We start from the raw sequence: 25,506 nt of genomic DNA, 5'->3' as shown, positions 1-25,506 counted from the left end.
CTGGAATATTTTTGAAATCTGAACCATTAAAAATATTTTTTTTACGAATCAAATTGTGCACTATACCTCTGCAGCACGTGCTGGGATGTCCCCGGTCTTTATGGTCAATAAAAACCAGGAGCACTGCAGGGTCCCGCTCTTTAAAAGTCCATAACGACTCATTCCAAACTTCATGGTTCCATGTGCTTTAATTTCGTTTCACGGCACTTTTTGGCTGCTCTTGGGGCATGTCCTAATAGCTTCTTGCATTCACACATTTGTGCACAGATTTTATTATGGGGCCCACCACGGGTCCCACACTAATCATCCGAGCCGTTCATTAAATGTAAAACATTTTTTCAACGGTCCCCGTAAAAAATAAGCTCAATATGATACCTATAGGTGCTTCATCCAATTATCTAACTTTTCATTCAGATTTTCGGATAATGAAAAGTTATATGGTTGGATCGAGCACTTATAAGTATCGGATTGAGCTTATTTTTTACGGGGACCCTTAAAAAAATATTTTACATTTAATGAACAGCTTGGATGATTTGTGTGGGACCCGTGGTAGGCCCCACAACGAAATTTGTGCATAATCTGTGCACAGATTGTTTGTGTGGGTAGACTTTCTGGAATTTTTCTCTTATTTTCTTTAGGCATGGTGTTTATTATGCAACCTGCTTCTGAGTCACAAGTTGTGACGAAATGCAACTTCAAAGGAAATTGAGCCACCACAAGTTCTATTTCTGACAAAACACACAGGGGAATAGGAGTAATCATATTAACTCAAATTTCACAAAGACGTCCCAGCAAGAGCAAAATCTCAACGGAAAAATGAACTGTTACGAGAGCTACTCTAGTTATGATAAAAAGGAGGAGAATACACCTTCATCGTGCTACCGTTTGGGTGAAGGATACATTACCAACGGACCAAATTTCTTGTTGAACTTCATCTTCATCTCTTCTTGTAGAAAAAGCAGGTCTTTTGGGAGGGTTCATGGTAGCAATTTCGTTTTTCAGCATCGATGAGAGTTCCAACATAGAGGGTCTATCGGCTGGATTTTCTTGGACACATAGCAAAGCTATTTGCATGCATCTCATCAATTTGCATGATGAATATGTATCGTCGAGCGACGGATCCATGAACTTCATGCCTTTGCCACACTCCCACAAATCATATGCCTGAAGTAATTCAACGAATTAAGTCCATCTTTAGAGTTCATGGCAAGGAATTCAACTTGCAATATCCATGTCCCGACTTTCAGAATTACTTACATATTCTAGGAGGTGTAAGTCTTCATGAAGGCCATGTAAACAATTACTCCGCTTTCCGCTAATGATTTGTAAAAGAAGAACTCCGAAGCTATAAACATCTGATTTGGTGGAGTATATGCCACGTCCTGCATATTCGGGAGGTATATAACCACTGCAATATTGCACAAGTGAACGAAAACAAATATTTAGATGAGTACTATTTGAGACAAGAACACATTAGGTAGTGTGCATTGTGAGAAATATGTCACTTACTATGTTCCTACAATCCGGTCAGTATTGCCTTCGAATTCATCTTTCTGGAAAATTCTAGCCATGCCAAAATCAGCAATCTTGGGCTTCATCTCGTTGTCTAACAAAATGTTGCTCGCTTTCAAATCCCTATGAATTATTGTCAATCTTGAGTACTCTTGGAGGTACAAGAGCCCCTGAGTAACCCCTTCAATAATTTGAACTCGTTTTTCCCAGTCTAAAAGTGATCCCCTCATTGGATCTACGCGAAAGGGATTTGGATAGTTAAAACTTAGGCAACACCTCTTGTTAAAACCACACTCAATTATGGTTCACGATTATATTAGAAGCATTAAAGATTGCTAACCATAGACAAAATGATCCAGGCTTTTGTTCGGCATGTATTCGTAGATCAACATTTGTTCTTCTTTTTCGATGCAAAATCCCAGAACTCTTACAAGATTTACATGCTGCAGTTTAGCAGTAAGCATGACCTCATTCTTGAACTCTTCAAAACCTTGTGTAGAAGTCCTTGAGAGTCTCTTTACTGCTATTTCTTGTCCATTACGTAATATACCCTGCAGGCAAAATTGACACTCCGTATTAGTTTTGTTTTCTCGATTTTATGCAAAGACGAATAATTCTACCTTGTAAACAGGTCCGTATCCACCCTCTCCGAGCTAATTTTCGAATGAAAAATTGTTGGTAGCTTCTACAAGGTCAGTGAGACTAAATACTAGCAAATTAGGAGCATTTGCATTTCCAGGGGATGCCATAGTAGTTTTGAATAAAGATTGCGATTCTTTTTCGTTGTCCATCCATCCTGCAACCAATAAAAAGAACATGTGGATAATCGAAGAAAGACATTAATAGGGTGAGGGAAATGATTTAGGAACAAAATTTTCACAACTGGAATGAACTTGCCTTTGTTTCTGCATGCTCTCTTACATAGATACCATGTCATAGAAACTAGTACAAGGGTAACTATGGCCGCGGTTGGGAGCAAGATTACTAGTAACAAGAAGTGTCTCTTGTTTATGGGATCTTCCTCATCTTCTTGTGCTATGAAATTGTACATTAGAGAGAAATGTGAGGAGACAATATTAAAAAGAAAAGAAAAAAAGAATGATCATATATTGCCCAACTTTTCATATCTGTAAGTGAATTCTTCCTTTATTGCAGTATGATAAACAAAATCGAACCTTAAGCCCCAATCAATTGAGGTCGACACCATGATGTTGCTTTAAAGTTTTACCTGCCTTGGAAAGCACCCAATTGTCATCATTGTGGACTTGATTTACTGTGTAACCCAGAAGTCCTTTCTCCCTCGCATAGGAAACCTTAGTTCTAATAGCCTCCACATCGTCATAACTGATCCAGATCAAACTACTAGTAACGCAGTAATTCGTGACATAAGTGGAGTTATACACTACTTTTTCTCCATCACATCGCATGTATGACTTGATGAACTTGTAGGACACCGAACCATCAAGCGTAACGGCCGGACCCATTGCAGGCGATCCAATCTCATTAGCCGTCGAGTCCGCCAGCATCCACGTGTACCCATGGTATGATAACCCCAAAACCATCTTTTCAGGAGGTAATCCTCTGCTAATCCATTCCTTAATTCCATAATCCGTACTTACATTGCTTGAGGGGTCATACAAAGCAGAATTAGCGCCTGTGAAGTTTTCCATGGTGGGTACGTGATAGTTATAGGCTACGATGTGTACCCAATCGAAGTTCCTGCGAATCGACTCCATCGGATAGCTTGTGCTGTTTTTGGAAGGCAAATAATGACTGGCCAGTGTTAAAAGGAGCGGTGATCGGGTGGAATTCTTCGATTCCCTATCTATCGCGGTTCTCCAATCGTCAAAGAGGATTCCCATAGCTTCCATCTTGGTGGTGCTTGTGTCCGGCTTGACGCAACAAAGTTCCAGGCCGTGAAACCCATAAAGCCTGGCTCTCTGTATCGATGATTCAATGAAACTACTTCTGTGAGATGGTTGGGTAGCCATTGAAAAGAAGGTTGAGAAGTTTAAATCTCCTGTCCAGATGGACAAAAGTGTCACAATTGACGGGTTTTTTTGCCGAACGATGTCGGTGAAGTTGAACATGTATGGTTCATCAGAGGGTTTGATCCAGAGCTCATAAGTTGAATTGTTGATATACGCAAAAGCAAATGTCAAGTGAGTGAACAGAGTTGAGTCTATATCAGGAACCGGGAATGTGACACCGGAATACCAGTAACCTGCTTTGATCCAGGTCTGGGCCTCTGAAGAACTTGTTAATGGAGGAAGAAAGAGGAGGAGGGAAATGATGGTTAACAACATTTGAAGATGGCTAGAGACTAGAGCTCATGTGTTCATTAATGAACCTTTGAACTATATGTAGCTGCATCCTGAGGACTTAAAAGTCATTTTCTTTTACATGCGACTTTCATGTTATAGAAGCCAAGTCCTATAAGATATCTGTATCTATTCAACTCTCTTGAGTAGTCTATTACTCATTTAACCGATTTAGAATTTTTCATGATTTTGTGGGCTGAGAATTACCAAGGATTTTATTTTGTGGACTTAAGAGACATGCAGGATGGCGATGGAGTGAGTGTTGGGACTGATGGATGGAGATGTGCATTAGGATATTAATAGTCATCGACTCTACAAAAAAATTAAAATAACATAACAAAAACTATAGTAGATGATATTTGTCATTTGCACAAGGAGTACGAAAAAAGACTAACTTTAATTTTTTAGGTTAAGTTGTTTTAGGGTTAATTAAAGTGTGGAATACTTTTTTGAGTATTATTTCACTCTGGCCCTTTGAATTTAGTTTTGGAATATTTTTTTGAGTCTTCTTTCTTGGAAAAAATAAGATCTAGGATTAGCATGTAACAAAAAAATAAGGAAAAAAAATCTGGCGGTGGCGAAACTATATAAGTTTGGATAATTTTTTATTATACACATAATAATTACAATTTCTAAAATTCTTACCGTGGCGACCGTCGCCACTAGAGCCCCATGGCTCCGCTTCCTCTTTACTTCAGCATTTCCTCTCCCACCCACTTGTGTAGATATTCATCTACTTGCCTTGTGTTTCAACCACCAGGCTTGGTTTGGCATGGAGTTCCATTTTAGCACACAAGTGCAAACCTCTGGCGGTGTATAAATTCTGTAGGGTTAAGCAATGTAAACAGAGAGAGAAGGGTAGTGAGTTGGGAGAGAACCCCAATTGTAAAGCTTTAGTCTGTTTCTAGTGAGATTGGTCCGATTCCTCCGTGAACGTACAATCTTGGAGAACTACGTAAAACTCTGTGTTTTGTGTGTTTGGTTTCGATCCTTGGGGCAAAACAATAAGCAGGAGTGCGAATACAAGCACAAACGTGAAAGTGTCTTTAAAAAATATTGGAAACTCTTAAATTTGCAAGAATGAGGATTGAGATTGAAACTATTGATTGTGATGATATTTAACAAAGCGAAAAAGCCTACCCAAGAAAATTTCAATTCCAAATTACTCTCTCTCTCTCTCTCTCTCTCTCTCTCTCTCATAAGTCACATCTTGGCAATTGGCAGGCAAGATTTTAGATGTATAACCAATTCGGTCAAGACAATAGACGTCTCAATACGTGGCCATGTTGATAACTTCCCGTCTTTGTAGTCGTCAATAACGACTCATTCCAAACTTCCATTTGCTTTCATTTCAGGGCAATTTTTGGCTGCTCTTGGGGCATGTCATAAACATGTTTACTATAACTATGAAAATATGTCAATCAAGCTCAACCCAGAAATGTTGGCCAACAATTGTTCATCAGTCTCGGAGGATTCTCTCCAGACTAATCCCGAAGTCGTCCGAGAGGCTCTTGCAACAATGGCTGTTGGAGGTGAGTTAGGTATTAATTTCCGCCATAATGATGATTTAATCCTTCGTAAGATGATTGAATTGGAGTCTCAGGAATCCTCTCTTGTTCGTGAGAGAGTACCTGGAGGCCAGGGTAGATTTTTTCTATCTTTTCCGTGGAGTTGTTGTTGTTGGGGTTGATTGTTATTTATGCAGATAATTTCTTGGAATATTAGAGGATTAGGGAGTTCGGTAAAGAAAAGATTTTTGTTCAAGCTGATAAAAAAAAGGAAGCCCGATATGGTGTTTATTCAAGAAACGAAATTGGAGAGCTTTGATGTTTTGGCAGACCAGAGATTGTGGGGGGATTGGGCTTTGAATTTGCATGTTCTGGTGCTTCGGGGGCTTCTGGGGGATTATTAGTGATTTGGAGAAAAGTTTTTTTCAAAGCTGATAGCATTTTTTGCAACAGATCATTTATCCTGTTGCATGGCGTAATTAATAATGATTTTCCTTGCTTTGTGGTTAATATTTATGCCCCTAATGATGTGGTGGCAAGGAGAGGGGTGTGGGAGGAATTGCTTGTGTTGAAGGCTAACTCGACAGTTCCTTGGTGTATTGGTGGTGATTTTAATGAAATTAAAATGGTTAGTGAGAGGGTATGTTGCCAGAGGATGGAGAGGGGGATGAAGGATTTTCTTGATTTTGGTAACAGAATGGAACTTCTTGATCTCCCACTGCTGGGAAGGAGATTTACTTGGACTAATTTCCAAGATCGAGCGGTCCATAGTCGTTTGGACAGATTCTTAATTTCCCATCAGTGGCTTGAGAAATTTAGAGTGCTTCAGTAGGGGCTTCACAGACCTATATCTGACCATTGTCCGATTGTGCTCCATGATGATGGCCAGGATTGGGGTCCGAAACCTTTTAGGTTTATGGATATTTGGTTGTCGAATCCGAGGTGTATGACAATTGCAAAGGAAACGTGGGAGAACACCCTGGTAAGTGGATGGGCCGGATTCAAAATCTTGCAAAAATTGAGGGCTGTTAAGGATAAACTCAAGGTGTGGAATAAAGAGGAATTTGGCGATGTTATGTCACGCCCTTCTTTTTAAACATAAATAACAATACCATTTGAAGTATAAAACCTCACAATAGTACAACCAATACCCCAAAATACAATACGGCTCCCAAATCCTCAATTTTGTCCACAAATATAATGTTTCAAATTAAGACATCCCAGTACATTACAATACAATTTGATTTTCAAATATATAGGTAGCTCCTAAAGAACCCCTTTTTATACAAAGATGCACTCCATGCACTTCATATCACTACCCCTGTGTTGTACCTGAAATGATAATAGGTTTGAGCAAACACGCGCCCAGTAGAGAAATCTTTACACAAGCTGTATGAAAATAAGATGAAATATGTACCAGAGATGAATAAGTTTCAATGAACAACACGAACAACAAGGATTTACCACAATAGACAAATGGATATCGACTTCTATGTTCTAAGCATCTTATCGTGATTCCTATCAGACTCATGTCGAACTCAAGCTATACTAAATTCACATCAAACCGAACAAACTTACAATAGGTTCTCAACCACCTCATTTACTACATGCGCAAACACCACAATCCATCACAATTTCATATTACGGAATATCAACTCTCTTTCCCTTAAAACTTTCATTTTTACTTCAAATGACTTGGGAAAACCAAAACCAAACCAATACGGGTCGAGCTCCGGAATCCGAGCTCGAATACCGGAATCCGTTGACTCACACTAGAACCATTCCCACTTTTCATGTGTCCAACGCCATCTCATCGTATATGTCTTGAGCCGAAGCTCCTGCCGGGCTAATTATGGGATCCCGATATCCCCTGCCAAGCACCGACCGCGAAGGTTAGGCCTTGAGTGATCATTTTGAGCATAAGCTCCTGCCAGGCTAATTATGGGACCCTGATATCCCCTGCCAAGCACCTACCGCGAAGGTTAGGCCTTGAGTGTTCAATATGAGCGTTAGCTCCTGCCGGGCTAATTATGGGACCCCGATATCCCCTGCCAAGCACCTACCGCGAAGGTTAGGCCTTGAGTGATTATTTTGAGCATAAGCTCCTGCCAGGCTAATTATGGGACCCTGATATCCCCTGTCAGGCACCCACCCATCGATGGGCCCCGAATGTTCGCGCGTCATTTACAAGTTCAAGTGTATCGTTCGTACAAATGTCGTGCAAGAAGCTTACATTCATAATTCTATAGTTCCATCACATTGAACAATCCCCTATGCATCACACGTAGCACATGGGACAAACAAAACCACCTGATTTCTCATTATGTATGTATATAATAATATAAACTCCCTTAAATGACTTAAGACTTTGGACAAAAGTTGGTACTTCACTGCATCAGGAGATTTTACTTTTGACAAGTTACCTACCGGTAGGAAATGGGTACCTACCGGTACAAACACAAAACAGTAAGCACCCAATATCATGGCAACAAAATTCTATCGGTAGAAAGAAAAGTTCTACCGGTAGGAATCCGGACACTACTGCAAAATGATATAAAGATCACGGTACAAAAATTAAAAAGATCTCACTTTTTGTAAAAGCGTAATAAAATGTTATAGACTATAGTTTTCATCTCAATTATATGAAAAATCTGAGATGGAAAGATTTTTTAATCTCAGTAATCTAAAAAGTGAGATTGTAACTTGAAGAATAGATCTTATTCTAAAAAAACTGAGATTATATATGAAAGAATATATCTCATTTTGAAAAATATTGAGATGAAAAGATTTTTTAATCTCAGTAATTTAAAAGTGAGATTGTAACTTAAAGAATAGATCTCGATTTTGAAAAACTGAGATTGTATATGGAAGAATATATCTCATTTCAGAAAAACTGAGATAAAAGGAATCTTTAATTTCAGTCATCTAAAAACTGAGGTTGTAAGTTAAAAGCATATGTTATATATTAAATATTTCAATTATACATTGAAAAGTGTGTGTGGTGTAGTTGGTTAAAGATTCTATATTAAACTCAAGAGACTTGGGTTCAAAACCCAGCAGGAAAAATACAGTTGGATTTTTTCCCTTAGGAAAACACCACTTTTAATCTCGGTTTTTTCCAAAACTGAGATTATTTCTCTCTAAACAACCACAGTTTTATAATAAAATTGAGATGTTAAGTTATTAAAGGTCACGATTTTATCATTTTAATCATAGTTTTTATGTTTTTAGTCACGGTTTAAATGAGTTTTAATCACGATTTTTATCTTGTGGTTAAAAGATAGAGACTTTTAGTTACGCCTTGATAGACCACGGTTTTGAATGCGAGATTAAAAGTGAAAGATCACACCAAATGACCGAGATCTTTATCTATTTTTGTAGTAGTGGGAATTTGGCGATTTTTCACAGCATGACAGATTGACATACCTCCACTCAAACCATCATAACTTTCCGTGAACTTAGAGTTTTAAGACGATTCCGGAGGCAAATGAAAGCTAACTTCAAGACCTTCAAACTGAGATAAAGTTTGCGTAAAACGGACATCGGATGAGAAAGTTATGGCCATTCGAAGTGGGCTGAAACCCAGAAAACGAGACAGATTGCAGACCAGATTTCAAAAATCCACCATTAATTCAATTCTCAACGGTTTTAGGTGATTCAAGCGGCATTAGAACGGGCTCTAAGTATACTCTATTCCATATGAAAGAACCAAAATTCAATCATGAGTTTAAGAAGGTGTAAAACCCCAAAAACAAAGGCCCTGTCCTGCAGATTTTCGGAAATGGAACAAACAACCTCAAACAACGAAACAATGCACGATCTAAGTACATAAACACCGTATAAACACATAACGAGGGTAAAAAATCCCTACCTCATGGGTTTTGAGCAAAACCCGACCCTTTGACCAAGTCAACCGAGCTCCCACGCGGTCCGATCAAGATTTTTCTTGGATATTCGGAAAGCCCGTGCTCCGTATAGCAATTTTAATTCTTGGACTTCGTCCGGAATCACGGTCTATGGTGTTGAGATCGAAGAGAGAAGGGAGGAGAGAGTTTCGGAGGAGAGGAGAGAGTTTGGCCGAGAGAGCGAGAAAAAGAGAAATGGGAGAAAGTAGTCTCCTGGGGAAATTATTGGCATGGGGAGTAATCCCATGCTCCCACCCCACACACACACACGTGAACCTCTCGCACAATTACCCTTATATCCTCCCACGAATCCGTCACACCGAATATTCGAACCGTCTATTTCAACGGGCCGTACATTAACAAAGGAAAAAAAAATACAGCCTACAATAAAATAAAATAAAATAAATCATGGGTCTCTACATGTTAACTCAGCTCTGCAAGTAGTGGAAGCTGAAACCCACCGTTTCGATTTGTTAGCGGAGGAGAGACAGCTAAATATGGAGGAAAGAGCTCTGCTTTGCAAGGCTAACTCGGAGTTTTGGAGACTTACTCGCTTAACTGAGTCGTTATGGAGGCAAAAGTCTAGAATCAATTGGTTGAAATTGGGAGACAAAAATACAAGGTATTTTCAAGCTATTGCCAACAGTAGGTTCCGAAGAAACATGATGGGTTCAATTACGGCTAATGGTAGATTGGTAGAAAATCCGAAAGAGATAAAGGAAGCAGCTGTCGAGCATTTTAGCACTAATTTTAAAGAGGTTAGAGCTGTCCGTCCAGTGCTAGGGGGAGTTTTTCTTAGGAGACTTTCAGCTGAAATTTCAGTCCGACTTGAAAGGATGTTTGAAGAGGAGGAGGTTCTTGCTGCTCAAAAGGAATGTAGCAACCTTAAGGCTCCGGGTCCAGATGGATTTAATTTCTCCTTTGTGAAGCAAGGTTGGGGATTTATGAAGGATTTGATTATGCAGTTCTTCTCTGATTTTCATTCTAATGGCAGACTCACAAAAGGTATAAACTCAACTTTTGTTGCTCTGATTCCTAAGGTGGATTGTCCTTTATCTTTTAAAGAATATAGGCCCATTAGTATGGTGCGATGGGTGTATAAGGTGTTATCCAAAGTGTTAGCTAATAGAATCAAAACCTACTTACCTTTAATAATCGGAGAATCTCAAGTTGCTTTTATAGGAGGAAAACAAATTTTGGATGGAGTTCTTATTGCAAATGAGGTTATTCACAATTGGAAAAACTGTGCGCAAGGGGGGCTAATTTTGAAAATTGACTTTGAACGGGCATACGATTGTGTCAATTGGGGTTTTCTGCTAGATCTTTCAGCTAAAATGGGCTTTGGAGTGAAATGGTGTGGGTGGATTAAGGAATGTGTCTCAACGGGATCTATGTATGTATTGGTAAATGGCTCTGCTTCAAAGGAATTTAAGATCAAGAGAGGTATTAGACAAGGGGATCCGTTATCCCCCTTCCTATTTAATATTGTGGTAGAGGGGCTTAACATTCTACTGGAGAGAGCGAAGGAACGGAACATTATTAAAGGAACAAGAATTGGGGTTAATGGGGTTACGGTGACGCATCTTCAATTTGCGGATGATACAATTCTTTTTTGCAACAATGACTTGGAGGAGCTGTCTAATATTAAAAGAATCCTTAGATGCTTTCACCTCATGTCAGGTCTAAAAATTAACTTCTCCAAAAGTTCCTTATGTGGCGTTAAAGTTCCTCAACAGGATGTGCTTTCCCTAGCTCAAGTGATGGGTTGTAAAGTCGATCACCTTCCAATCAAATACTTGGGCTTGCCTTTGGGTGCTAGTCCTAAAAGGCTCAAGACGTGGGATCCTGTGGTTGAAAAGATGGAACGTCGTTTAAGTGTATAGCGTGGAAGATACAATTCTATTGGGGGTAAACTCACCTTGATCAATTCATCTCTTGTCAATCAACCTATTTACTTTATGTCTATCTTTAAAATGCCAGTGGCAGTAGCAAAATCGTTGGAGAAAATTCAAAGGAAATTTTTTTTGGGGGGACACGATAGACAAGAGGAAACTCCACCTGGTTAAATGGGAGGTGATTTGCAAGAAAAAGGAGAATGGGGGTCTAGGAGTGAAGAAATTGTTGGTGCAAAATTTGTCCCTTCTAGCCAAGTGGTGGTGGAGGTTCAATAAAGAGTCTAATTCGTTGTGGGTGAGGGTGAACAGAGGGAAGTACAGTTTGGAGCAGGGTTGTTGGTTTCCTAGTATGCCAATCTCTGGTAAGGCCTCAAATTTTTGGCGGGATATATGCAATTGGGGAAGTGTCCTCGTGTATCGGAAGTATCATCCAGGAGGGTTTTCGAATCTAAATTCGTTCCGGTTTGGAGATTTCTTTCTGGAACCATGTATGGTTGGGGGACACAACTCTTAAGGAGGAGTATCCCCGTCTGTATCTAATTTCTACTCAAAAAGAAGCAGTTGTCAGTGCAATTTCAGGTGGTGTTGGAATGGATAGATGGAATCTGTTTTTTAGTAAAGATTTACGCGATTGGGAATCTTTTCAAGTGGAGGAATTAAAGCAGAAGTTACAACCAATTTTTCTGGACTCGTCTTGTCGTGATCTCTTGAATTGGAGATGGACCTCGGATAATAGGTTCTCGGTGAAATCGGTGTACAATCAATGGGAAAGCAATGAGCACTCAAGAAATCCGGTGTTGGGTGCTCTGTGGAAGAACCTTAGCCCTCCTAAGGTGGAAATCTTCGCTTGGATGGCTTTGCAATCCAAGGTGGCTACGCGTTCTGTGCTTTTGGGTAGAAATTTGATTCCAGAGGGCCAATCTACTCTGTGCCCTTTTTGTTCGCTGCACTTGGAAACTCCGCAACACCTATTTTTGCACTGTCACTTTTCGTGGGATGTTTGGTCACAAATTCTAGACTGGTGGCATTTGAGATGGGTGTGTCCCGCATCTCTGGAAGCTCATTTCGGGTGGTGGATGGAAAGTAGATTTAGAAATTTGGAGAAAAAATTGTGGGAAGTTACTTTCTTTGCGACGTTGTGGTCTTTGTGGTTGACGAGAAATGATTATGTTTTTAACAACGCCACATCGAGAGCTGGGGTTGTGGGCGAGCAGATTAAAGCTAGAGTTGCTATGTGGATAAAGGCAAAGTTCAACATTAAGGTGTACACGGTCGAGGATTTTAAGGTTTTTTTGGATGGAATTAGAGTGTTGAAACTGTAAAGATTGTTTGCACTGGTGTATGAGGTGTTTGTTTTTTCCTCCAATTTTCTGTTGGAAGTCATTGTAAGGGGCGTGGCTTTTTTTGTTTTGTTTTTCTGCTTTTGCTGATTGTTTGTGTAAGTTTTTTTAGCTTTCGTCACTCGAGCCCCCTCGATGTACCCTTTCGAGTTTATATATATGTTTCGTTTTGCCGAGCAAAAAAAAAACTATGAAAATATGATTAATTATTAGTAATTGCCCCCAAGAATCTAATAAAAAACACTTCCTGTCCCACACAGAATGACACTTTCATCATTTTAGACCTCTCAAAAAATTAACTATGATTTTTTTAACCTATATGAAACCTTTTTTAATACGATATTGATCTTATTTGAAAGAACGCAATTACTTTTCTCAAACAAATATTTCAAAATTATAAAATACTACAAATTAGTAAATATTTTGAGCGATATTAATGCCGAAACCATTGAGAAAGCAACTAAAGGGATAAGCTGGTCCGGACACTAACAACAAAGTAAAGAAGTTAATGATTCATACCCGTATCTAGGGAAAAGATTTTCTCAGAGAAATGTCTCCGGGACACGGCACGCACTCATCCACTGCTTTCCTTTTTCAACATGTACACACATAGGTATTAGGTAGGTGTCGACTTCTAGAGATTGCGAAATTAGAATAAACTTCTTTCGGAGAAAAAACATGCACCCACTAGAACTATTCACACCAATTAAGATGTTTAATTCTAGGAGAAGATCACCATTTTTTTTTCTTATTATTATAGTTTTTCCTGCTAACTCCACTATCTAGGTTTAAGTTTATTCAATCTGTTTACAAAAAAAAAAAAAAAAAAAGGTCGACCAGCTCGTTCAAAAAGCTATAAGGTCAAAAAAGCATGTTATAATGCTTATTATCTTTGACTTTTCTCTTTTGAATACGAATTTGCCAGTCTACTATTAATTGTTTGTTTTTTTACCAATTGGCCAATAAAAAGGAAAATGACTCTTGACTCTTAAAATGCCGATGGAATACAATCTTTGTCATGAACCCCAAGGCCCAGGGTGTAAAAGTAGATTTGAGAAAGCAACAAAAGAGACTTGCTCCCAAGACTTCGCAAGTTCAAAATTTATGGAGGCTAAATATTTTAAACTTTGGGGTTATTAGAGATTTGTCCGAACTCCAAAATTAATTCAGATGCAGTCAAGCTGCCACCCAAAAAAACAGCCGGTTATCCACATATGACCTAATCGGCAATTGCAACGAAATGCGAGGGTTGTATGTAGATATTTGACTCAGTCTCTGTGGGGCTTCGTAGGATACATAACATAGAAAACATGAAAGTGTCCATGAAAGAGAGAATGGACGGCTTGTTCTCTTTCATTGACATTTTCTCATATTTTCTTTTTCATGTATCATAGCATTTCTCGTTTTAAAGAATTTCGCCTGTCCAAACTCCTCTACCTCAGCCAAGTTAGTTGAGTGGATGAAATTATCTTAAGACTAGGATTTGAGTGGACGACGACTTCATCCATCGTCAATTATTTCGAGTTGAAGTACACGTAAATTGTTATACTATCTGTTTTTTAAAATTTAGGATATCATCCAATATGTCATCTGGTGTCAAGGAATAATTGAACTCATAATATGGTTGTAAGTAAAAGGACCTTAATCCGATGGTTCAGCAAAAAAAAGACAGGGAAGGCCTTCGTCCGAGCAATTTTTATTTATTTTTTATCGAACGGTTCAAATAAAAACTGTTCAAATCAAGCTCTTCCCGATCATTTTTTTTGCCGATTTCTCGCGAGTAATCTTAAAATCACGTTCTGAACATATTGAGCGTCTCGGATCATCAAAATCCGATCGGGAAAGGCCAGAAATGGGGAGGTCCGCATATAAGGTCCTCATTTTAAGGTCTTACTTGAAGATTTTTATATATATATGTATATATATAAAGTCCCCTTCTCCTAAGGACCACCTCATTTTAATAAAATAAGAACCTCCCTTTTCCGATCAAATTTTGATGATCCGAGCCGCTCAATGTGCTCAGAACGTGATTTTAAGGGTAACTGCAAGAAATCAGCAAAAAAAAAAATTGGGAAGGGGCTCATCAGAGCAGTTTTTGTTATGTTTTTATCAAACGGTTCAAATAAAAACTGCTCAAATCAAGCCCTTCCCGGTCATTTTTTTTGCCGATTTCTCGCGAGTACCCTTAAAATCACGTTCTGAACACATTGAGCGGCTCGAATCATCGAAATTCGATCGGAAAATAGGGAGAAATGGGGAGTAAAATAAGGACCTCCACATTTGAAAATAACTGTATATATATATATATATATTTTTTTTTTTATTTTTTTTTTTTTTATTTTTTTTGATAACTCAGGTCACCTCGATCACGTGCACCTCGACTCATCTTGAGGGTCTAAAGTCCAAACCCGCCGCTCACTCCCAGGGGAGCCCAATTATGCGGAGTTTGGTTCAAATTACTAATTCGTAATTGCTTGCAAGGTATTGAATGCATACAATCATTGTGATTACTATACCAGGTCAAAGAATAATGACAAAAATTTCCAGAGTAACAACATTGCATATAGCTAGCTCATGTCTTCTTGAAACTTTGATGAACTAAAAGGAGCAATGATTGAAGCAAGACAAGTTGTATTTCTGGCAATATACACAGAGGGATAGGGATATTTGCCCAAACTTCAGAAAGACGTGACAGCAAAAGCAAAATCCTGACAAAAAAAATGGACTGTTACGGGGCTTACTCGATCTAGTCATGAAAAAAAGGAGAACTAAACTTCATCGGGCTACCATTTGGGTAATGGATACATCACCAACTGACCAAATTTCTTGTTGAGATGTAGACTCTTGAACTTGAACTTCATTTTCATCTCTTCTCGTAGAAAAAGCAGGTCTTTTGGGGATGTTCATGGCGGCAGTTTCATTTTTCAGCATCACTGAGAGTTCCACCATGGAGGGTCTATCAACTGGATTTTCTTGGACACATAGCAAAGCTATTTGCATGCATCTCACTAATTTACAGGATGAATTTGTATCGTCGAGCGATGGATCCATGAACTCCATGCATTTCCCACACTTCCACAAATCATATGCCTGAAGTATTTCAATGCAGTGCATCTTAATTTAGAGTTCACCGGAAGGAAATCAATTCGCAATATTCATGTCACAATTTTCAGAATTACTTACATAGTCTAGGAGGTTTAAGTCTTCATCAAGGCCATGTAAACAATTATTCCGCTTTCCGCTAATGATTTGTAAAAGAAGAACTCCGAAGCTATAAACATCTGATTTGGTGGAGTATATGCCACGTTTTACATATTCAGGAGGTACATAACCACTGCAATATTGCATAAGTGAACAAAAAAAACAGATAACTAGATGGGTAATGTTTGAGGCTAGAACACATTAGCTAGTGTGTATTGTAAGAAAGAAGGCACTTACTACGTCCCAACAATTCAGCTAGTGCTAGCTTCGAATTCATCTTTCTGGAAAATTCTAGCCATGCCAACATCCGCGATCTTGGGCTTCATCTCGTTGTCTAACAAAATATTGCTCGCTTTCAAATCTCTATGAATTATTATCAATCTTGAATACTCTTGGAGGTACAAGAGCCCCTGAGTAACCCCTTCAACAATTTGAACTCGTTTTTCCCAATCTAAAAGTAATCCCCTGATTGGATCTATGCGAAAGAGATTTGGATAGTTAAACAGAGGCGACCCCTCATATTAAAACCACGCTCAATTTTTGTTCACGATTATTTTAGAAGCATTAAAGATTGCTAACCATAGAGATAGTGATCTAGGCTTTTGTTCGGCATGTATTCGTAGATCAACATCTGTTCTTCTTTTTCGGTGCAAAATCCAAGAACTCTTACAAGATTTACATGTTGCAGTTTAGCAGTAAGCATCACCTCGTTCTTGAACTCTTCAAATCCTTGTGTAGAAGTCTTTGAAAGTCTCTTTACTGCTATTTCTTGTCCATTATGTAATACACCCTGTAGGCAAAACAGACACCGCTAATCGATTATTTCACCACATTACGTATATTGTTTTGTTGCCTCTCATTTATGCAAAGCCAAATAATATTACCTTGTAAACAGGTCCATATCCACCCTCTCCAAGCTTATTTTCGAATGAAAAATTATTGGTAGCTTCTACAAGGTCAGTGAATTTAAATATTAGCAATTGCGATTCTTTTTCTTCGTCCATCCATCCTGTAACCAATAAAAAAAAACATGTGGAATGTCGAAGAAAGATGTTAAAAGGGTGAAGGAAAATGATTTATGCACAAAGTTTTTACGACCGGAAGAACTTACCTTTATTTCTGCGTGCTCTTTTACGCAGATACCACGTCGCAGAAACTAGTACGAGGGTAACTGTTGCTGCAGTTGGAAGCAAGATTACTAGTAACAAGAAGTGTCTCTTGTTTCTGGGATCTTTCTCATCTTCTTGTGCTAAGAAATCGTACATTAGAGAGAAATGTGAGAAGACAATCTTGCAGTAGACAAGAGAAACAGAACACTCTTATCCGTTCCAATGGAAAAACACAATAATCATATATTTTGCTCAAATTGGAGGCTTTCGGGGATAATCCTCTTGACAACAATTGTGTTCCCTATCTTCTAGTTTTTCTTTAGCATGACCCTTTTGTGAAATATCTGTAACATTTGATTCGGGATTTTCGACGCAACAACATTTTCCCTCCATGAACTGCCATCAAAAGGATCAAAGTTGTGTTTTCCCGTGTTTTTTTTATAGCAAGCTGATTTTGAACCTCCATGAACTGCCATCAAAAGGATCAAAGTTGTGTTTTCCCGTGTTTTTTTTATAGCAAGCTGATTTTGAACCGAAAAATGGCTACGAGATGCATTCCACAAAGACAAAATCGCAACTTCGTTGCTCAGCTTAGTGGATCAGGAGGAACAATCAATTTGAGAAATTTTCTCCAATTTACAGGTCACATTAAAGAGAAACTTATTTATGGAGCCGCTGCAAACAACCTATTTACGGAGCCGTGCAATTCCAATCGTCCGTTTCAGCAATCAATGGTTGAGATATGTTTTTAAACTATTATCGGTAATAGATCTATTACTGCTAATAAATTATTTTTAATCCGAATCACCCAAAACACTTTTAGAAGGTCGAGATTAGCTCTGTAAATCTTATTTACGGAGTTTCTCCACATTGAAAATGCACTGTTTGTATAAAAGGACAACTTAGATAACAAGGGGTGTATAGTACTCACCTGCCTGAGAAGAAAGCACCCAATTTTCATCATCATATGGGACTTGCCACACAAAATAACCAAGCAAATTCATCTTCTTTGCATAAGCAACCTTAATTTTCACAACCTCAACATCATCATAAGCAATCCAACTCGATCCAATGACGCAGTAATTCACTACATAGGTTGCATTATACTCCGAAACAGCTCCGTATCTCTGCATATACGCCTTAAGATCCTTGTAGCTCATTGAACCATCGTCGGTTATCGCTGTCCCCTTTGCCGGTGCACCGACTGCAGTGTCATTCGGGTTCACTAGCGTCCAAGCATAGCCGTAGAAAGGCAGCCCCAAAACAAGCTTGTTAGCCGATAACCCGCCGTCAATCCATGCATTGATTCCATATTCTGTGCTCACTTCACTTCCTGGATCATACAATGCTGCAAAGGCAGCAGTGTAATTCCACCAACTTGGCATGTAGTAGTCGTACGCCATCACATGTACCCAGTCCAAGTTCTTCTTTATAGATTCGATTGGAAAACTTGCGCGCATTGTCAAGGTCTGGGGAGAACTGGACAGCCATTGTCAAGATGAGTTGAGACCCACTTGAGTTTGCTGACTCTGATTCGATCGCCAATTGCCACTCATCGAATAGGGTGGCCATGTTTGTCATTTAAGAGCTTGTACTGGCTGAAACCCAGCAAAAGTCCAGCCCATTAAACCCGTATGATCTTGCTGTTTTCATGGAGGACTCGATGAAGGACTTCCTGAACCCGGATTGGCGAACCATCGAAGAGAAAGTTGAAGAATTCGCTGATCCTCCACCAATCGATAAGAGGGTTGTGACCGTTGGATTCTTTTGCTTGACAGTGGGGGTGAAGGTGGAGAAGGACTGGGCATCTGATGAAGAAATGGAAAGTTGGTACGTGGAAGAGTTCAGGCCGGCGAAAGCGCATATGAGGTGAGTGAAGAGGGGTGAGTTTATATCGGTTACGGGGAATTCGCTGCCAGAAAATCAGTAACCGGATTTGATCCATGTTTGAGCAGTTGAACATGGGAATTTGGAGGAAAGAAAGAGGAGGAGGAAAAGAGTGGGTATAGTCAGTGCCATGGAAGAGTGGTAGCTGTACTAAGCAAGCAATTGAATGTCATGTGGGTTTCAATTATCTTTATCTTGTGTTCACTTTCGCATGAAATGGTCATCTATGAAGAGAAAAACTTCTTTACGGAGCATTCTGTAGAGTAAGTTTATGGAGCTCAATATCGGCTAAAACAATCTATTAAGGCTAATAGATAGGTAATAGATTGTTTTTAATCTAGTCTGTCCAAAATACTTTTGGACGGTCAAAATTGAGTACCTCCGTAAAGAGCCGTTTTGCAGCAGCTCCGTGAATAAGTATCTCTCCATCTATAGCTCCGTGAATAAGTATCTCTCCATCTATGAATTATAAGAAGTCTCTATCTTATCAACTTGTCAACAAACAACAACTATCATATCTACTTGTCAACGAACAAAACTATCATTAGTGGAAAGAGAGTGAAAGACTGGATTTTCTTGTAGTCAAGAAAGTGGAAGGAAGAGGATGTCATTGGGTAAAAAGGTCATACAAATGAAAGAAAGAGGAAGGTGATGTCGATTGGTTAGAACATGTGATCAATGGCAACATAATAGTACAGGGAAAATTCCAATTCTTGCCCCTTTGGCATAGTCAGATGTGCACGTAACTTTTGTTTTTTTTTTTTAGAAGTCTAGGAACATTACTTCCGAACATTACTCTAAGCACAATGTACTAAGCAGCCCATTATGTAGCCTCTTTTTGTTTAAGTTGTTCCTCCCGTTTTGATTGGGTCTGTAATCCCCATCCCTAATTTTCCCGTATTAGTAAAGATGATGCCTCTTGGGAGGTAATTAGCTAATTTATAGAAAGTTTTGGCCGATAAAAAAAAACTCTGGGCACAACTATCTATGGATCTGTTCGATGTATGGAAACTCACGTGCATCTAACGACTCTGGATACAGTTGGATCAAAATTGTGTTTTAAAATTGGGTTTCAAACAATACTAACTTCTTATGATATGCGAAATAAAAAGCACCGCAAATATCTTTGTCAACTTCCTCTCTTCTGAAGCAACTCCAAAGGGAGCTGTCAAATTGCCGTGGCATCTCAAACGGTAAAAAAAAAAATTAATACTCCAAGCCAAGCCCCTCAAACCTCTCATTTACGGAAAAATTTGCATCCGGGCTGTTCATTGTGTTTTTGGACGGCTAGGATTTGAAGAGAAAAAGTGTTGAGGTGAGAGGAGAAAGAGAGTTTCAATTCGAACTGTCCAAAAGTATATTGTACGGCCTAGATGTGCCGAGCAGGTACCACATGAGACATACCCACTCGGCACTGAAATTTAAAAACAAAATTTCGGGGGAATTAAGGTTCAGTGGCCGTTGGGACAAATAAGTCTCAAGTCATGGACTAGTTTTTATGAAATTCCTCTAGATATGAAATGGCTTATTTACTTTTTTAGTCTCCAAAGTATTTCAGTCGTGCCACTTTGGTCCTCAATATTCCAATTGTAAACATTGCATTCCCAACGTATCAATTTTGTGTTTAAATGGTTCCTAGAGGTCACACCGTTCATTCCCTCCGTCAAAATGAAGGGCAAACTTGGTATTTCACCACTCCATAGCTTCATTTTCTTTTTTGGTCCCCAAAGTATTTCTGCCATGCCATTTTGGTCCCCAATATTATACCAATTGCCAGTCAGGAGTGGTGGAAGGACTAATGTGGAGGTAAGGGGTGGTGGAGACTACCATACACAGATCTGCGAGTTTTGACAAAGTACTCCTGTCGACACGACACGACACAAGTGCGGGATACGTACAGAACCCGGCGAAAAAAAAATCATCGCTGTAGTCATTGCAGAACGACGTTCTTCTAATGCGCTGTTTTTTCTGCCTTTTCAATTAGGGTTTATTTTATTTGTGGGCTTTAGGGTTTGTTTTATTTCTTTGGGGTTGTAAAGTTGGTTTTTGGCCCTCGCTCCACAAACCTTCTTAAAAAATAAGCAGTTTGTTTCACATTTTTAAATTTAAAAATAATGTAAATAAATTATTATTTTTTTGCATCGTTCGAAAGATCTCAATGAGATCTATCAAACAAGATCCATATTGCTAAAAAAATTATTTGCGTAAACACATTATTTTTGAGTTTAAAATTGTCTTCTTAAAAAATAAGTACTTTTTTTGTACTCCCTCCGTCCCAATTTGTTTGTCCAATCTCGGAAACTTATTAAGGAAACCAAATCCTATCCATTGATTTGAAAATTTACATGATCTAGTCCATTGATTTTGAAATTGGACAGTCAATTTGTGACATACATAAGTCAAAAAAGGGGACAAACAAATCGGGAGGGAGGGAGTATGTTTCAAGGGTACTTATGCTTTACTACTAAAGGGCTTGTATCTTCCACAATAGAATAAAATAAACAATAAAGCTGGGCTCATCGCACTTTTGTCCACCGCATGGCCACCACACATCGTGCGGGGCTCACTCCGGATCCTAAAAAAATACAGAAAAATATGCATAAATTTTAAAATAATTATTTGTGGAGCTTTTAAAAAAATCAGCTCCAACGGATATCAGTAGAGTATGTTTTATGAATTCGTAGAAGTGAAAATGCTCAATTTCGTAGTTTTGCCCTTATAAATTCAGAAAACATATCTACCGATATCTGTTCGAGTTGACCATAAATAATTATTTTAAAATTTATGAATATTTTTCTGTATTTTTGTGGGGCTCGAAATGGGCCCCACATGACATGTGGGGGACAAAAATGCAGTTGGCGTATCAATCCTGTAAAATAAATGGGCCTTCATTAGCCTTTTGATGGGCTTTTATTATACTTTGATGACAAAACAAAGAAATAAAATGTATTTTGGGTTTTTCATACATAAATTATATATCTATCTTGTTATGGAAATTTACAAATATAAAAAAATATTTCAAAAAAAAGTTATTTAACATATCTCCGCACCTGTGTCTAAATCTAGCTCCATATCCACGTATTCCCAATTTTTGAATTTTAGGTATCCAACCCTTAGATATGCACTTGCACCCAATACGTGCACCCGTCTCCGTGTAACATAAGATGGAAGAGGTGGTGCAGGAGCTAGGGAAATACCAAGTTTACAATTGGTATATTAGGGACCAAAATGGCATGGCGAAAATACTTTGGAGACCAAAAAAGAAAATAAAGCTATGGGGTGGTGAAATACCAAGTTTGCCCTTTATTTTGACGGAGGGAATGAACAGCGTGACCTCCAGGGGCCATTTAAACACAAAATTGATATGTTGGGAATGCAATGGTTACAATTGGAATATTGGAGATCAAAGTAGCACAACAGAAATACTTTGTAGACCAAAAAAGTAAATAAGCCGATATGAAATGGAGAAAACTAATTCGCAATACATGAGAATGGCCACATAAAAAGACTAATATACCCCTTTGTGTCATTCTGATTTTCCAGCAAAAAAGCACACCCAGGCACGCATATAGATACATACATATATAGAGGGGAGGGAGAGAGAGAGACCCTAATTTTGAAATCCTCAAATTGACAACTTAAATCTCAAATTTCGACACAACAGTGATAAAGAAACCAATACCCATTTTAGAGACCCTAATTTCACAAGCAAAACCAATCTAATCTCCACGAAATTTCTCCATCAATCTTGCGCACATGCATGCAAGTCTAGATAGAAAGGGATCTAATTTAAACTCCACAGATTTCTCCCTTTCGTACAGAGTAATTCCCACGCAATTTTCTCGAGATCCAATCAACGTTCCTTCTCAAAGAAAATTTGAAATTTCGTCGACGTCCAGTGGAGATGAAACCGCACCTTTCTTTGGCTTCCTCGGCGCCGCTGCTACTATACTCTCGTCTTCTCATGTTTTGATTTCACAGCTATTCCATTAATTTGGGTTTTATTTGGGTTTTTCCGACAGGGTTTTTGTGTGTGTATGTGTGAGAGAGAGAGAGAGAGAGAGAGAGAGAGAGAGAGAGAGAGAGGTGGGTTTGGCCGTGGGATGGTAGTGGTGGTGAAGAGGTTGAGATTCTGAGAAGGGGGATTTGTGTTTTGTTCTTAGAGCTAGTTTATCAGCTTCTCTACTTGCTGCTATTAAGGTAAAATCGAGAACTTCAATAAGAAAATTCCCTTGCAGCAGAATAGCAAAACCTGAAGCCAAACTATATTTTGCTACAGTTCGTAGGTAAATTTACCTACAATCAACTGTTCACAAGCTTTTTATTTTTTTATTATTACTTTCTCTCTCTCACACACATACACATTCCATAAATCAAATTTAGAAGTAGGGAAAGAAAAAAATAGTATTATTTTATGAAGTGATAGTTAAAATAAATAAGATTGGTGTAATATACGTTGAAAGAAATATGAGTAGGTAAAATATAAAATTTACACTGTTTATTAGCATTTTTATCTATTTTTACCTATTAGTTGGTGTAATTGCTCTTACACCCTATAGAGGACAAGGGGGCCAATGAAATGTCGTATAGGGGAAGGGATATTTTTGTCCGTGTAAGTTTGAAATACCATGTCTTGGTAATTATTTGTTTCCTTACCATTACTTCATAATTTCGAAAAAGTAGTTCGTGAGTTGAGACTTATTTGCCCCTTGTTCCACTGAACTTGAATTCTCCTTATTTGCAAGTAAAGTCAAATGATAGGTAGATATATTTGGCATCCCTTGGTTGATGTTTGACAGAAAGGTCAAATCCGTTTTTTTTGTTAAGAATAAATTCTTTACACTATCGGTATAAATATTTGTTTTTTTCAAATCAATTGTAATGCATCACATCGTCATGTTTTATTAATTGGGACTAGTATTTTGACACATGTCGCGATGCAATTGATTTGGAGAAAACAAATGTTTACACCGGCGATATAAAGAATTTATTCTCCTTTTTCTTAAGAAAGTGATGATTTCAGAACGAAACTTTCCTCTCCAAAATGTAAAGTTAAGATCGGTGAGGTAGAATTTGCGGATGCCAAATTGGAAAATGTCAAATTGTCCCGTGAGTTTTTTTTTTTTAAATTAACTTTCTAAAATTTAAACCCATACTGATATACGAATATGTAAACTAAATTAAACCGACAGAACAACCATCACCCCATCGTCATCTAGTCATCACCAAATTGTCACGTGGTGGTATTTTAGGAGCATTGAGTAATCACTCCTTAAGAAGCAGCTAGATGAAAAGTCTCTCCTCTTTTTGACTTGTACTAGTTGGCAACTTTGCGTCGTAATTGACCTGGTAGTTGGAGGTTTTAGAGTTTATCCTGTGCCCTATATTTTTCAAAATAAAGTAGCTTAGAAACACAAATTTAATGAGAAACGCTTTTCTGCAGTCCAAAAGCGGACTGCAGAGGACAGTTCGAATGATCCAAGTTGATTAAAAGTGTTTTCAATGGACCAGGTAACATATTTACTTAATGTATCCAATCGATTTGTTGTACCATTGATTCTTAAGATGAACTGTCAAAATTGAACGGAAGAGACTTCTTTGCAACGTGTCCTTTTTTCGATTTGTTATTTTTCTTTAAGGCACAACAAGCCCTGATTTCACATAGATGGGCCTCATTTCTTGTCGAAAAAGACGTGATCGGGATCATTCATTTTGCTAGACTCGTTAGCTGTTTAATTATGCAAAAATCACATTGATCGGATATAGACATAGGTAGAGACATGAACTAAACACATTTGTCTTTGAAGCTTAATTTGTCTCAAATTCATAATACCCCCTAAATAGCCTAAATATGTGTAGCGAGTTGTATGAACGCGAGTCGTTCATGTTTTTGCCGATGTTTGAAATGTGCGACTCAATGAGGTGAACGAAATAAACAACACATATCACCCTTTTTAAATTCTAGAATGATCGAGGCCTGTTTGTGCGTCACATGGTCCAAAGATGAGAGAGCATGAGTTTCGATTTATTCGAAGGTCGGCAAATATTATTTCAAATTCGTTGGTAAGTTCGGAATTGCAAGGTTCTAGTATTATAATATGGAAAGCTAGACATCCTGCTTGGTTAGTGTATCTGCCCGGAGAGATAACCATCTTTTTTCAATGTGCCCACGACAGGGGAAAAAACCAACACACCCACAATCCTTCTTGATAGGAAAGGCACTACTGCTGTTCTACATCCCTCCTAGAAATAAATGGCTCTGTGAGTTGCACTGAAGTAGTCATTAGTACTTTACAGAATTAATGCTTTGGTTCGAAAGTGAGACTTGCCCATGATGCAGGCCGGTTAATTGACATTCACCACTTGAAGTCTCGAACCACTTCTGCCGACATTATTTGATCCTTCCTCTCAATAAATATTTTGAACAGTTCGGATCACTTGCGTGGAATCCGAACTTGGGCTCCGTGCATGATGGTGAACCCTTCGTCGGAACCCATAAATGATTTTATGCGTGAAAAATCTGCCACTTTTCTTTTTTATTTAAATCATTACAATTGACAACGAGCCAACAAAAAATTGGTTAGTGCATAAATGTTATTATCATAATACAACCACATTATTCTTCAAAGTAGCTCATCAGCTTACTAAATTTAGGGTTTTACCTAAGCCCTTTTATTCGGCTAATCCTTGTATAGTTATATTTTCTGTTTTCCATGAGTTTCATGCTCCCCATGCTTGTTTGGCTGCAATGAAAACAAAAACAACATACATTAGAAAAGTTAATTTTAGAATTAAAATCCGACCACAAGAGACCTGAGTTTTGGTTGT

General features: G+C 38.4%; 2 protein-coding genes, 1 long non-coding RNA gene and 1 pseudogene across 5 annotated transcripts in view; all 4 read right to left on the bottom strand.

Moving 5' to 3' along the window:
• Nucleotides 1–25,506, bottom strand: part of LOC131298645 (class V chitinase-like) — a 56,790-nt gene that overhangs the window by 26,613 nt on the left and 4,671 nt on the right. Inside the window, exon 4 of one of the 2 annotated variants that reach the window (XM_058324123.1) lies at nucleotides 25,182–25,421. The exons of the other annotated variant lie outside the window; for it this stretch is intronic. Within the exon in view, the coding sequence (XP_058180106.1) occupies nucleotides 25,399–25,421 (23 nt within the window). The 3' untranslated portion in view covers nucleotides 25,182–25,398. Of the gene's footprint in view, nucleotides 1–25,181; nucleotides 25,422–25,506 lie in introns of those variants that run through there. 2 annotated transcript variants of the gene reach the window in all.
• Nucleotides 765–18,953, bottom strand: LOC131308859 (uncharacterized; annotated as a pseudogene).
• LOC131298640 (class V chitinase-like) lies at nucleotides 2,598–3,911 on the bottom strand. Its single transcript, XM_058324120.1, has one exon. The coding sequence runs from the start codon at nucleotides 3,816–3,818 to the stop codon at nucleotides 2,700–2,702; it is 1,119 nt and encodes a 372-aa protein (XP_058180103.1). The 5' UTR covers nucleotides 3,819–3,911; the 3' UTR covers nucleotides 2,598–2,699.
• On the bottom strand, nucleotides 6,525–9,443 carry LOC131298823 (uncharacterized). 2 transcript variants are annotated; one of them, XR_009190542.1, is made up of 2 exons: nucleotides 9,213–9,443; nucleotides 6,525–6,673 (listed from the first exon to the last, which is right to left on the bottom strand). It is a non-coding gene; the product is annotated as an uncharacterized LOC131298823 (long non-coding RNA). The 2 variants fall into 2 exon arrangements; XR_009190538.1 differs by having other exon boundaries at nucleotides 6,525–6,730; nucleotides 9,213–9,430.

This window comes from Rhododendron vialii, chromosome 1a, assembly GCF_030253575.1.
Source record: "Rhododendron vialii isolate Sample 1 chromosome 1a, ASM3025357v1".
Lineage (NCBI taxonomy): Eukaryota > Viridiplantae > Streptophyta > Magnoliopsida > Ericales > Ericaceae > Rhododendron > Rhododendron vialii.
The sequence above is the reverse complement of the archived record's forward strand: the minus strand, read 5'-3'. Positions and strand labels throughout refer to the sequence as shown.

Bases quoted from the DNA above. Each gene is read 5' to 3' on its own strand.
- LOC131298640 (XM_058324120.1), bottom strand. From the start codon at position 3,818: ATGTTGTTAACCATCATTTCCCTCCTCCTCTTTCTTCCTCCATTAACA.